Genomic DNA, 15,092 nt, shown 5'->3' with positions numbered 1-15,092 from the left:
TCCTTTGGGCTGTAGCACATCCTGAGGAGATGGGGACACACATTTATGTCACTGAAATTGATTTTCCTGATTTTTGTTGCTGTTAGGAGTAGGAGTAATGATACTTTGAGCAATTCCTTCATAGTTTCTACACAAACTTTATAAAATAATCAAGTTTTGCACCTGCTTTTCCAATCACTGAGATCCAAACCACCTTAAATCCAGGCAGAGAGGAAGAAGGAAATAAATCCCAATTCCTGCTGTTCTTATCACAGCTTAGGCAAAAGCTCACAGAAACAAACTCTGCAAGGGTGTGGGGGATATCTGGAGCATTATTTAGAATATTTGAACAAGGCTTTTAATATTTAAACAATATTTAAATCATTTAGAATAATTAGGACATCCCTGAGTGCCTGGAGCCAGGACAATCCTGGCTCCTCAGCAAATCTTCAATGTGGTTGGGGTTGCACTGAATAAAACACTTTTCCTCTGATTTTTAAAATTCCTCTGCCTGTAATTTCTCCCTCCACATGCACCTGGATTTTCCACAATTCCAGGTGTTCCAGACACTCCATCCCACAGGGAGAGCACATCCATCCCATAGGGAAAATCCATCCATGGGGAAAAGAACAGGATTTGCACAGCAAGGGGCAGTTGTGAGAATTAAACCCTCCCTGCCTTGCACTTATCCCACTTAATAAGCAAGGAATATTTGCCTAAGCACATAATTATTATCCTGGGAAATCAAAATTCCTGCTGCCTGCTGCTGTTCCAACCTGAGGGTTCAAGTGGGAATTTGAGGGATTATAGGGAAGGGGTGCAAGGGTCCAGAATCTCCCTATTAAAAAACCAAAAAACACTGTTGTGGGATATTCCAAATTTTGCTTGCCATAAATGCTCATTCCTGTCCTTGGAAATCTTTTGGGTTTCCTACTTGTGATTCCCAAACACCAAAAATACTCATTTATAATAAATGTGCTGCTTTTCCAGAGCCAGATCTCACAACAGTGATCCCTCAGCATCACATTAAAGGGAGATTTCCTGCTGCCTGCATCACCATCAGTGCTAAAACAATCCAACTTTTCCAACTTTTCCTCATCCCACAGGAAACATCCACTCACCAACCGACTGGGCTCCATCACCTGGAGGAATTCACATCCTGGGATGAAGGAGAATCATCCATCCACACTGAATCCATGGGCTCTGGATCCTTGTGTGGGCACTTCCCTTACGGAAAGCCTCAGCAGTGATGGGAATCCAATTTTTCCTCAGTTTTTTTTTAATCCTGGGAGTTTTGCCCGGCCCAGTTTGGGAAGCAGCAATCCCTGCAATGTGTGGAATTCCCAGCAAGCAGCTGGAAAATCCCTGGGGGTGTTTTCCCAAGGGATTGGCACTTGGGCAGGATCAGAAGTGCCCCAGCCAACCTTTGAGCTGGGTGGGAAGTCCCAAAGTCCAGAGCTCTGCTGATCCAGCAGGAGCAGGGATGGATCCTTCCTGCAGCTCATCCCACCTCCAGGACAACACAGAATTGCAGCTTTTTCCAATTCTAAAGGTTTGATTTCCATGCTCAAGCCATTAATAAATGAATTGTCCTGGAGAAGCTCCCTGCCCATGGATTTGCCTCTGGCAGGAGCCTGGGGAGGAGCTGGGATGCAGCAGGGAGGGTCTGAAGGGCTGAGCAATGACAGAAATGTCATTTCCTGCTGGATTTTGGAAAGCAGAAGTTCCCACACTGACAGCTCCTGGCTGGAATTCCTTGCAGACACTGATGCCTGGCTCCATCCCAGGGGAGGGGACCCCAACTCCAGGCACTCAGTCCTTGTTTGAAGGGAGAACCAACTCACTGACACCCCCCAAGCCAAGATTTGCTCCCTGAGTGTTTGGGACAAGGTGGATCAAGGTTTTCCACCCAGCCCACATTCCCAAAAATCCTGCTCCACCAATGCTCCCACATGGTTTGAACAAACAGCTGTTGGCTCCATTTCTCTCCTCCCTCTTGCCATGGTCCATCCATTTCTCCTTCCATCCTGGCTGCTCTGATCCATGAAAATCAGATCCTGCCCATGGCCAAATGCAACATTATTTCAAGATTTTCGCCCATACTTTGAATTAGTTTCAAAGTTTCAGAAACACAGGCAACAAAGAGATATTGACATGGTCCATGCTCAATGCTCAATTCCATCCTCCAGCTCCTGGAATATCCTGGGTTAACCCTAAAGGCATTTCAGGGAATCATTAAGATTGGAAAAGCCCTTTAAGAGCATCAAATCCAAAAATTAATCCACCACTGTTAAACCACGTCCCCAAGTGCCACTTCCACACTTTTTGAACAATTCCAGGAGTTTCCAGCTGTTTTCAAACCTGAAGTTTTCCACCCTCCCAAGGTGAGTTCAGGACTCTGAGTGCTCTTTGCTGCCTTCCAGGGTTGATCTGTGAGCAGCCACAATGGGACAGCTCCAACCCTACCCACCTCTGGACAAAAGGAGCCAGAAGGACACAAATTTAACTTCCTGAAAGATTGGAAATGCAGGAATCCAAGTGCCAGTGTGATTCCTTGGATTCATCACCACAGGGATGGGGTAACAGCATCAATCTGTCTCACAGCACAGGCAGCTACACTCCAGGCATGAAAAAAAAATCAAACAGAGACTCCAGCACATCCTTCCCCATCCAGAAAGCTCCTGCAGAAATCCTGGAAGCTGCAGGGATGAGCTTTTAGCAGCACTGCTAAAATTCCTTCAGCAATTCCATCCCTCCCTGCTCCCAGCCCAGCCTGCCTGAGCCACTTCCCCTCCTGCCAGTGTTTCTTTAATTGACTCCAGAATTTGCAGATATTCTTCCCAGCCAATCCATCCTATTGATTGTAATTATCCTCAGAGAGGCAATGGGAGGAATATTAAAGCCATTAAGGCAGATTTGGATTTGGTTTGAGCCATTAGAGGCACGGCAAGGCTGCTTCCCCTGCTCCTGGGGGCCATAAATCATCCCATGGCACATTTGGTACCACTGTGGATGCAGCCAGGAGTTGAGGAAAGGAGGAAAAATGGAAAAAAAAAAAAAAATGAGAGGGGGTGGCTTCCTGCAGCTGGGTAAGGAGATTGAGCCAAGCATGTCCAAAATGAACTAAGGAAAGAGGTTTCTCCTCTTAGGAAAACTCAGGAGTCACCTGGCACAGCCCAGCAGGTTTGGAAGGACCTCACCCACTCAATCCAGCTCCCAAAACAGAAATTTCACCATTGTGGGGGGAGAAACACAGATGTGACCAAAGGTCCCTCATCATGTAAACCTTTCATTTAATCCAGCATTCCCAACTCCTCCTTGCATTCCAGCCCAAATCCTCCTGGCTGGGAAAACCTCCTAAAACCATGGTAGATGATAATTTCCTTCTCCTGGACTCCAGCATGACCCAGCACACTCAGGGTGGGCTCAGCACAGCCCTGGGGACCAGCTGAGATTCCTGAATCCTGTTGGGATGCTCAGGCAGGGCCAGGAGGAGCCAGGGGAGAGCAGCAGAGCCCCAGGGAGCAGCAGAGCAGCCCCTGGAGGGTCATTCCTGTCCCTTGGGCATGATAAACCCCAGGGAAATCCAGTCCTGACAGCAGAAAAAACTCGATTTTAGTCGTCTCCATAAATCATCTTAATGAAATAATCTCAATAAAACATCTCTCTGGATTTCTGGGAATAGCAACCAGCCTAGCAAACAGCTCCACTCCAAGCTGCTTTCACCTCCCACCCTGACTCCCTACCCCAGCCAAAGCTGAAATTCCCCTTTTCCTGACAGCAAATCCTCTATTTGCTCCCTGGCTGCCTCCTCTCCATGATCCCCATGTTTACAAACACTTGGGTTTCCAGCAGGGCAAGGCAGGGGTTTGTTATAAACACTGAACTGCAGGGAAATGTCAAGGGCAGGGAAAACAAAAATAAAAAGAGGGATTTTCACTTCAGACCGGTTCAGCTTTGAAGTTTTGGGTCCATGCAGCTCTGGGACATGCTGGGTGCTCACAGACACGGCCAGAGAGGGACAGGAGGTGGCCTGGGGACATCAAACACCCTTCCCAGGCAGCCAGGAGGAGAATCTCCCTCCCAACAGCCTTTTGATCCAGGGAAGTGGAAGGAGCAGAGCTGGAACTCCTCTTGCTCTTCCTCATCCCCAGGAGCCAAGGGAAGGGGAATCCTGGAGCAGGACAGCTGGGGAGGTGAGGAAAGTCTTTCCAAGGCCACAAAAACTGGGAAAGTCACAGCTGCAGAGTGGCAAACTCCAAATTCTGGGAGTGATGAGAGCTGGAGCTCAATCCCACCCATGGGAGATGCTCTGTGTGCCCTGGGCTCCTCCAATCCCACATCTGGGTGTCATCCAGGCTCATTCCAGCCCCATCCAGGCTCATTCAGGTTCATTCCAGCCCCATCCCAGCTCCATCCAGGTTCATTCCAGTCCCATCCAGGCTCATCCAACCCCATCCCAGCCCCATCCAGGCTCATTCCAGCCCCATCCAGGCTCCTTCCAGCCCCATCCAGCCCCATCCAGCCCCATCCAGGCTCATCCAGGCTCATTCCAGCCCCATTTAGGTTCATTCCAGCCTCATTCCAGCCCCATCCAGGTTCATTCCAACCCCATCCAGCCCCATTCCAACCCCATCCAGCCCCATCCAGGCTCATTCCAGCCCCATCCAGGCTCATTCCAGCCCCATCCAGGTTCATTCCAGCCCCATCCAGCCCCATTCCAGCCCCATCCAGGCTCATTCCAGCCCCATCCAGGCTCATTCCAGCCCCATCCAGGTTCATTCCAGCCCCATCCAGGCTCCTTCCAGCCCCATCCAGCCCCATTCCAGCCCCATCCAGGTTCATCCAGCCCCATCCAGGTTCATTCCAGCCCCATCCAGGCTCCTTCCAGCCCCAGTTCTGCACAAGTTCCCAGCCCAGCTCTCCCCAGGACAAGTCAGGGCGTGAGGCAGCCTGAATTCCTTCCAGGGCCTCTGTGCCTGTAGGAGGGAATGGGAGGATGGAGGAGGAAAATCCTGGCAGGGGTGGAATTCCTTAGGTGACAGCTCACCTGGTTAAGCTCATGCCTGGAGGCAAAGAGTTTCCAGCAGTGGCAGCAGAGCTGATTTCAGATAATGCTGAAGAAATCAGCTCCCAAACCACAAAAATGAGATTTTTTTTTTTTTTTTTTTTTTTTTTTTTTTTTTTTTTTTTTTGGTGTGTGTGTGGTTTTTTTTTCCTTTTTTCAGGCTGAGTTCCTGCACAAATGACTGTAATTAAAGCTGTTACCTGTCAGTTCCTCAAGGCACTGAGGCTCCAGTGTTCAGGCTTTGGAAAAAAGCATCCCTGCATGGCAGCAGTCCCACTCATCCCTCAGCTTACTCATCCTGCCCAGCACCCACCCAGATTTGTCACCAATTAGTTGTAATTCAAGGATTCAGGGGGAAATCCCCACCTCCCCGAGCTGAGGTGACTTCACAGGAAGTTAGGGCATGGAATGTCTTTTAAACAACACAAAAAATCATGGAAAAAAAAATTCATGTGTGCCAGAGGCAAGGCCACAGGGTAGGGCTGGGGAGGCAGAGAGCATTTCCAGCCATCCAAAGGCTCCTGCAGAGCTTCCAGGAGAGCTTTGGTGGATTCCTTTGGAATTCATAAATTATGGAAGAGCCTCAGCCCTGCCCTGTCACTGCCTGGCTGCACTGCTTGTTCCTCTCACATCACTGCAGCTCAGAAGTTCTGTGCAATTCCCAAATCGCCCTAAATCATGGGATCAGGGCATGATTTACAGGGGTTTGTGTAAAACAGTGCTGGGGATCACTCTGACTGACACCAGGGCCTTGGGAAGGTTCTTTGCTCGGGGAAGGAGAGCACACAGCACCAGCCTGGCACTGCTCCAGCCTGGGAAAAACTGAATATTGGGAAAAGCTGATACTGGGAAAAACTGATATTATTCCTTGGCCTCTCCAAGCTACAGACAGCCTGGTGGTGGCACCTGGACACCAGCCCTGCCACATCCCTGGAGCTGCAGGGAACCAGCCCCAGCAGCCCAAGGATGCTCCAGGAAAGTTGGAGAATCACGGAATGGTTTGGGATGGGACTTAAAGCTCATGTCATTCCCTGCCATGGCAGGGACACCTTCCACTGTCCCAGGGTGACAAACCCTGTCCAGCCTGGCCTTGGGCATGGCCAGGGATCCAGGGACAGCCACAGCTACTCTGGGCACCTGTGCCAGGGCCTCCCCACCCAAAATCCAATCTAAATCCACCACCCTGCAGCTTAAAGCCATTCCCTGTCCCTCCATCCCTTGTCCCCAGTCCCTCTCCAGCTCTCCTGGAGCCCCTTTAGGCCCTGCAAGGGGCTCTGAGCTCTCCCTGGATCCTTCACTTCTCCAGGTGAGCACCCCCAGATCTCCCAGCCTGGCTCCAGAGCAGAGGGAGCATCTCCATGGCCTCCTCTGCACTCTCTCCAGGAGCTCCACATCCTCCTGCTGGATCCACCAGCACCAGCAGCATCCCTGCAGTGGGATCCCAGCACATCCTTCCAGTGGGATCCCAGTACATCCCTGCAGTGGGATCCCAGTACATCCCATCCCAGCAGCATCCCTGCAGTGGGATCCCAGCACATCCTTCCAGTGGGATCCCAGTACATCCCATCCCAGCAGCATCCCTGCAGTGGGATCCCAGCACATCCCAGCACATCCCAGTACATCCCTGCAGTGGGATCCCAGCACATCCTTCCAGTGGGATCCCAGCACATCCCAGCACATCCCAGTACATCCCTGCAGTGGGATCCCAGCACATCCTTCCAGTGGGATCCCAGCACCATCCCAGCACCATCCCAGCACATTGCTCCAGGTGGGATCCCCGCACCATCCCCGCACCATCCCAGCACATCGCTCCAGGTGGGACCCCAGCACCATCCCCGCACCATCCCAGCACATCGCTCCAGGTGGGATCCCCGCACCATCCCCGCACCATCCCAGCACATCGCTCCAGGTGGGACCCCAGCACACCCCACCACCCCAAGCCAGCCCCGCTCCCGCAGCCTGTCCCCACTCACCGAGGCGGCGCTGGCCCGCGGGCTCCGCTGCTGCTCGCGGCACTGCAGCCCGGCCAGGTGCCTCTCCAGGGCTGCCCAGTCCATGGCCGGGGGCTGCGGCTGCCGGGGGGGCCGGGGGTCGCGGGGGGGCCGCGCCCCGTTGCCGCCGCGCCCCGCGGGCCCCGCGTTCTCTCCGCGCCGCCGCCGCGCGGGGTCCGAGCGGGGCGGGGGCCGCGGGCGGGGGCAGCGCCGGGCACGGGCAGCGCCGGGGCCGCAGCGGCGCCCATGGGCGGCGGGGGACGGCGGGGAGCCCCCGTTATCCTCCTCCTCCTCCGAGTCCTCCAGCGCCGCCAGCTCCAGGCTGCCGGGGCACGGCGAGGAGCTGCCCTCCGAGCACGGCGTGGCTTTGCTGGAGTTGGATTCCGAGCTGGAGCGGCTGCTGCCGGCGTCGCTGCCTAAATCCATCCCATCCTCGCGGCGGTCCTGGCGGGGAGACAAGCGCACGGCGGCCGTGTCGGCGGTGCCCGGAGCGCTGCCGCCCGCCGGGCACGGGAAGCGCCGGCCCGGGGCCGCCCCCGCGCTCCGGAGCTGCCGCCGGCCCCGGGCGGAGCGGAGCGGGCGGGGGCGGAGCGGGGCCGGGCTCGGCTGCGCCGCCCGGAGCTGCGGGGAACGCCGGCTGGCGGCGGGGACACCGCTCCGGCGGGCGGAAAACCCCCCTGCTTCTGCTTTGCTTGATTATTTTTTATTATTATATTTTAAAAAATTATTAGTTATTTTTTTTAATTAATATTTTATTTATTTATAATTATTATTGTTATTTATTCTATTATATTCACAATATATATTATTATATAATAAAATGTATAATTATATACTTATTATAATTCAATTCAATTCAATTCTATTCTATTCTATTCTATTCTTCTATTAATAACATATCTATAATTTAATATATAATATATATTATATATATAATTAGATACTTGTTGGAATTCTATTCTATTCTATTCTATTCTATTCTATTCTATTCTATTCTATTCTATTCTATTCTATTCTATTCTATTCTATTCTATTCTTCTATTAATAACATATCTATAATTTAATATATAATATATATTATATATATAATTAGATACTTATTGGAATTCTATTCTATTCTATTCTATTCTATTCTATTCTATTCTATTCTATTCTATTCTATTCTATTCTATTCTATTCTATTCTATTCTATTCTATTCTATTCTATTCTATTCTATTCTATTCTTCTATTAATAACATATCTATAATTTAATATATAATATATATTATATATATAATTAGATACTTATTGGAATTCTATTCTATTCTATTCTATTCTATTCTATTCTATTCTATTCTATTCTATTCTATTCTATTCTATCCTATTCTTCTATTAATAACATATCTATAATTTAATATATAATATATATTATATATATAATTAGATACTTATTGGAATTCTATTCTATTCTATTCTATTCTATTCTATTCTATTCTATTCTATTCTATTCTATTCTATTCTATTCTATTCTATTCTATCCTATTCTTCTCTTAATAACATATACTATAATTTAATATATAATATACATTATATATAAAATTACATACTTATTGGAATTCTATTCCATTCTATTCTATTCTATTCTATTCTATTCTATTCTATTCTATTCTATTCTATTCTATTCTATTCTATTCTATTCTATTCTATTCTATTCTATTCTATTCTATTCTATTCCATTCCATTCCATTCCATTCCATTCTATTTATAATATATACCATCATCTAATAGTATATATAATATATAATATATATAATATATATATAATTATATACTTACTACAATTATATTATATTAGTATATATTAGGATGATAGCTAGTGTTGTTGCAGTAGCTACTATAACTAATCTTTTTTTTTGCTGTTACACAAAAAATACGTTGTTGTTCTTTATTCTTTATTACGATGTCAAGCGATCCCCCCAGCATAAATCCAGGCTGGTGAGAGAATGGATCAAATCAGCCCGGAGGGAAAGGATTTGGGGGTGCTGGTGGGAGAGAATCCTGAGATCTTCCAGGACCTAAAGGGGCTCCAGGAGAGCTGGAGAGGGACTGGGGACAAAGGATGGAGGGACAGGACACAGGGAATGAATTCCCAGGACCTAAAGGGGCTCCAGGAGAGCTGGAGAGGGACTGGGGACAAAGGATGGAGGGACAGGACACAGGGAATGAATTCCCACAGCCAGAGGGCAGGGATGGGTGGGATTTTGGGAACTGGGAATTCCTGGCTGGGATGGAATTCCCAGGGAGCTGTGGCTGCCCCTGGATCCCTGGCAGTGCCCAAGGCCAGGCTGGGTGAGCTTGGAACACCCTGGGGCAGTGGAAGGTGTCCCCATGGCAAGGCTGGGATGGGATTTAAGGCCCTTTCCAACCCAAACCATTGCAGGATTTTATGGTTGGGTTTGGAGGGGGTGGCATTGTCCCTGCGTGGGGATGTGGTGGCTGCAGGGAGTCACAGCGAGTCACATCCTCCCTCCCACGCCCCCAGGGACCACAGGACACCCGCCACAACCCCCTGCTCCCACCCTCTCCCTTTCCTTCCTCCTTTACAAGTAATTTAAAGTAACTCGTTAAGAGTCGCCTATAAATAACTCCGCTAAAAAAAACTAATCTAGTTTCTGTATTCTGGGTCACCCAAGCCAAGTTTAACACACAAATGTTCCCGTTCCCAAATCCACGGCAAGGAGACCTTTTAAGGAGCTGTGGCTGAAATGGGGAGCATCAATCACGTGGATTGGGAATTTCCACACAGGGTTTGGAGATGTGGCAGCACCAGCTGCCCTCTGATCCCTGCAGTCCCAGCCCTGGAGCTCAGACCAGCAACTCTTAATTAGGAGATATTGAAACATTGCATCGGGTTAGGAGCTGATTTTGTGGATTTTGTGTGAGAAACACCCTTGAGGTCACCCAGTGAGAATCAAAACATCTCTGTGTTAACTCTGTCTCCAGCACAAATCCAAAACATCATTCCAGCCTGTCCCAGTCACTGGCAGAGAATTAACTGCACCCCAAAAGCAGCACCGGGGGGGTTAAAGTGCCCTGGTGGGTTTGTCAGGAATTCCAAAGGGATGAGAGGGAGAAGGGAACATCTGCAGCCTGTTAACCCCTGAGCTGCTGCCACACAGCCCGAGGAGAGGAATCCTGTGTCAGGTCTGGCTCCACATCCCCTCCTGGGCAGAGGGGCATCCTGGCAGTCCCAAAAGCCACCAAAATCAAATGGGAAAAACATCAGGAACAGGGCACAGACTGGGGCTGAAAGGTTTTTATGTCCTGGAGTCATTCCCTCTTCTCCCTGTGGGGTGGGAATCACAGACTCACGGTAAGATTTGGGGGAAAGGAACTAAAAACTCATCTTCTGCTGTCCCAGACTGCCCCAAGCCCGGCCTTGGGCACTGCCAGGGATCCGGGGCAGCCACAACTTCTCTGGGAATTCCATCCCAGCCCCTCCCCACCCTTAGAGGGAGGAATTCCTTCCCCACATCCCTGTGGCAGTGGGAAACCAACCCCCCTTGCTCTGGTTAAAAATCCCTCTCCAGCTTTTTCTGTAGGAGACTCTGAGTGCCAGGTACGGCTCCAGGGGGATAAAGGGGTTGGGATCCACAGGGAATATCCCACGGTTTATTTGGGATTAACCTTTCCCTGGGGGTGTCTCCTCCAGGTGCTCAGCCTGGATTATCCCAATTTTCTCTGCTGACCCCAAGGAGCAGCCAAATCCCTCCCTCCTCCCAGCTGATCCCTGCCTCCCTCCCAGGCTGCCTGCTGCCTGAAACTCCAGAAAATCAGGAGCTGCAAAGTGCAGTTTTAAAAATAATCCCAGCAAATGGCAGGAAGGAGCAAAACCCTGGAGATGAATGAGATGGGGAAAAGGTTTCACCACAGGGTTAGGAGGGGGTGGCTTTTGACACAATTTGTGTGCTGCAATTCTTTATTTGGGGCTGCTTTAACGTCACCAGCAGCCTCAGAAGGAATTTTTTTTTGCTGAGCAAAGGAGGAGTCTCACTGCTCCCAGGCTGTGGAAAGTTTGATTTATGGGATCTTCACTGGGGAAGTTTCTTTCCTTCAACACCACAAGTGCTCTGATAATGATTTGTGGAGGACAAGAGTGTTTCCCTCTCCCTGAATTTTCCCAGTGTGCACATCTGGAATGGCATGAAACGAGTGGCAGGCATTTCCCATTCCCAGTTTTCCTATTTTAGTGGGATAAAGCTGTTTCAGCCTTCATCCTTTAAGGTGCCAGACCTTGCAAATCCCTGCCTGCTCCCCTGTCCTCAAACAGATTTGTTTTCTTATAAGGTTTAACACATCATACACATCAATTTTTTCAAGTTTCCTCTTTTTTTTTTTCCCACTGCAGACAGATCCAGTCATTTTTAATCTCACAATAAACCCTCCTCACTTCTAATTATACACAGGGAACATATTTCTGCTCGACCCTGCACATTGCTATTCCAAAGACATTTTGGAATTTTTGGCATTTTTCTCTTTCACAAACCCTTTTTCCAATACCATGGAAAACTTGGGCTTTGTGGGAATTTTCAAGGGTGTGAACACAAACCCTTGGAGATGAAAGAATCTGTTTTACAGCTCTTTTATTCAGTGCAAAGGAGGTTTAATACAAACAAGGCTTGTGGGGTTGGTTCTGAGGCAGAAATATAACACAAAAATAAGATTGCTCTTCTTTTCCTGGTGCTGGTTTAAAAGGCAATGTGCTGATTATCATAAACTATTAAATTGAGTCGATTTTTCTATTTTGGCACTGCTGTAACCCCATTTAAAATGGGTTTCTTGTGTTCTCTCCTGCTAAATTGCAGAAGTTTTTGGGACAGAGAAGGAGGAAAGCAGGGAAGTCACAACCACCCTTAAAACACCATAAATCCCTAAATATGGGAACATTTCTGTTTTTCTGGATCTTTATCCCAACATCCTCAGAGCCAGAGCTCCCAAACTGTGTTTTTCCTTCAAAAATGGGTTTTTTTCCTGAACTGGTTCCCACACATTGTCCCTGCCCAGGTGGGATTTGCCAGAGATAAAAATATCCTGGGGTGAAGCAGGAAAGGGAAGTTTCCTCTGAACACAAAGAATTTCCTCTCCTGAAAGGAAAAGGCTTGAGATCAGGGCACATTTCCTTTTCCTGCTGCCACCCCCCTGTAAGAATTCCTGAGTTTTGTGATTCCATGGGCAGAAAAAAACTCTCAGAGTTCACTGGGAATAGTGGAAGGTGCCCCTGACCAGGGGTTTGCATCTGGATGAGCTTTAAGGTCCTTTTCAACCTAAACTATCCTGGAATTCTATGATTTGGTGATTCTGGGATAAATATTCTGGCAGGGTGGAATATCCCACAGCTTCTCCATACAGGGACAGGGACTATTATCATTATTTTATTTTATTTTATTTTATGTTATTTTATTTTATTTTATTTTATTTTATTTTATTTTATTTTATTTTATTTTATTTTATTTTATTTTATTTTATTTTATTTTATTTTATTTTATTTTATTAAATTTTTATTTTATTTTATTATTTCTTAGCATCCCAAAAATAATTCCTCTTAGGCCATGCTCAGCATTCTCCAAACTGGGATTTGATGCTTGCTGGGATGGCTTCACCTCTGCCAGGGCTTCCCTGACTCCCAGAAATTTTCCCCACATCCCAAAACACCCACCAAGTCCCACATTGTCTCTTTTCCTTTGAAAAATTGGAGATGAAAGAGCTGTTCCTGCCCAGACTCATTGTGCTCTAAATTATTTGCTCTGGGATGAATCATAAAATCATGGGATGGGTTGGAAAGGACCTCAAAGCTCATCCCATTCCCTATCCATGGGCAGGGACATTTTCCCCTATCCCAAATTTCTCCCAATAAAAATGTAAATAAAAGGAATCTCCTTATCTGTCCAACAACCTCTGGAATTCCATGTAATCATCAAGGCCAGGGGAAAGAAAAAAAAAAGCCCTTTAATAAAGTGCTTTGTGGGGAAGGAATGCAAGCAGGGAAATAGCTGGAATATTTCAAATGCATGAATCCACAGAGCCCTGCTGAAGCTCAATATTTGTGTTGCTTCCTCTAAATGCATTAACTCCCAAATTCCAGCCTGTGCAGAGAAGATTTTGCAGCATTTCTGCCCTGAAATTCCTTTGGGCAGAGAGGAATCAACCCCCAAAGGATGTCTCAGATTAATTAAAGATTGTGTTAATCACCTTGGGAGCCTGGGAGGGGCTGGAGTACAGGAAAAACAGGGAGGAGTGAGCTCAGCTCCAGCAGAATCCAGCAGGATTCATCCCACCTGCCTGAAACCAGGAATATTTGGAGGAAAAACCAGAAATCAGGAATTTCTCCCAAGTTTTTGTTTCATCCTGGATGATCCTGCTCGCTGCCTGACTTAGGGCTGAGGATCATAAATTTTCTGGGGCTGTAAATATTTTAAAGTGAATCATTTTTTGTCCAAATCAGCTGGAGGAGAGGTACAGAAAACGGTTTGGAAAAATAAAGTTTGGAAAAATAAAGTTTGGGAAAATAAAGTCTGGAAATTCCTCCCACAGTCCATAATCTCACTTCACCAAGATCCCCCTCCCTGTCAGCACAGACTGAGCCCAGCTCAGGGGTCAAGTCAGGTTACAGATAATTAATCCCAGCCTAGAGCAGCCAAAACCTGCTCAGGGAGTGAACCAGGAGAGGGGAAGGTGCAATTCTGCCTGAAAAAGGAATTCCTGCTTCAAAAGGTGGAATAAAATCCCAGCAATCCCAGGAAATCTGGGATAATTAATCCATAATTTGAAATTCCTTTCCTTAATGATTCTGGGATTCCTTTCCTTAATGATTCTGGGATTCCTTTCCTTAATGATTCTGGGATTCTTTTCCTTAATGATTCTGGGATTCCTTTTTGTTAATGATTCTGGGATTCTTTTTGTTAATGATTCTGGGATTCTTTTTTGTTACTGGTTCTGGGATTCCAAGAGCTGTTTTTGGGGAGGTGGCACTGAGACCCCTGACCCATTTCTGGTGCCCTCCTTGAGCATCTCCCTGCAGTTATTCCCCAAACTTGGGGTGCTGCATCCATGGGGCAGCCCCAAAGTCACGGAATCATGGAATTATTTCAATTGGAAAAGATCTCCAAAACCATCCAACTTGATCCTTATGTTTGTCCCCATCCCAGAGCACTGAGTGCCACATCCAGGAATTCCTTGGACCCTTCAGGGATGGGGACTCCAAACCTCCCTGGACAGCCCCTGTCAGTGTTTAACAACTTTTCCATGAGGGAATTCCTGCTGATGTCCTCCCCTGGCCCAGCCTGAGGCTGTTCCCTCTCCTGTCCCTGTTCCCTGGTGCAGATCCCAAATCCCCCCAGCTTGCAGAGCCAGAATTTCCCCCTGATCCCCCTTTTCTCCAGGCTGATTCCCTTTCCCAGCTGCTCCTCCCAGGATTTGCTGCCTGAGGAGCCCAGAGATCAGGATGCCCTGAGATTCCTCATGTGCCACATCAGGAATGAGGCCACCTGACCCAGGGAAGGATTTTTATACTAATTTCTATTAAAAAAAAAAAAAGAAATGCAACTTAAAAAAAACCAAACCCAAACTCCTCTATGACACACAAATCCAGGGAAAATAAAATCAGTGACTGCAGCAATTGGAGCAGTGAGGAATGAGCTCTGCTCCCTGATGAGGAATTGTGCTCTGCTCACAACAGATGCAGCTCTTGATGTTTGTTTTCTGCATAAATCTACATTTTAGGCTGAAAGCAACTGCTCAGCCTTTGTCTTGCTCTGTTCCATCCCTCACTGCTCTTTTCAGCTCTAGTTTGGGCTTTTCCAGCCCCAAATCCCAGGCAGGGAGGTTTTGGGAATGGAAGAACTTTGCTGCAGGCCTGGGGGCCACAGGGAATATCCTTTTCCCTGAGGGGGAGCTGGAGTTTAACTTTGCCCCAAAATCCAAATCCCTCCCCATCCAGAGTGTCCACAAAACCCAGCCCAAGCAGCAGTTTTAAATTCAGCCTAGATGAGTCTGAAATCCAGGGAATTCCCTGGAC

At 47.8% G+C, this 15,092-nt stretch overlaps 1 protein-coding gene across 4 annotated transcripts in view; it reads right to left on the bottom strand.

Annotated features, from left to right (window-relative positions):
- LOC306806351 (schwannomin-interacting protein 1) overlaps positions 1-15,092 on the bottom strand; it is a 64,379-nt gene that overhangs the window by 27,814 nt on the left and 21,473 nt on the right. For 2 of the 4 annotated variants that reach the window (XM_079315016.1, XM_079315017.1), the window contains exon 2: positions 7,021-7,482. The exons of 1 other annotated variant lie outside the window; for it this stretch is intronic. In XM_079315016.1, coding sequence (XP_079171142.1) covers positions 7,021-7,482 — 462 coding nt within the window. Of the gene's footprint in view, positions 1-7,020; positions 7,576-15,092 lie in introns of those variants that run through there. One more of the 4 variants, XM_079315018.1, reaches the window with a different exon arrangement.

The sequence above is a fragment of the Erithacus rubecula genome (genome assembly GCF_903797595.1).
Source record: "Erithacus rubecula genome assembly, chromosome: 11".
Lineage (NCBI taxonomy): Eukaryota > Metazoa > Chordata > Aves > Passeriformes > Muscicapidae > Erithacus > Erithacus rubecula.
Note: the sequence above shows the minus strand (reverse complement) of the source record. Positions and strands in the feature narration are given on the sequence as shown.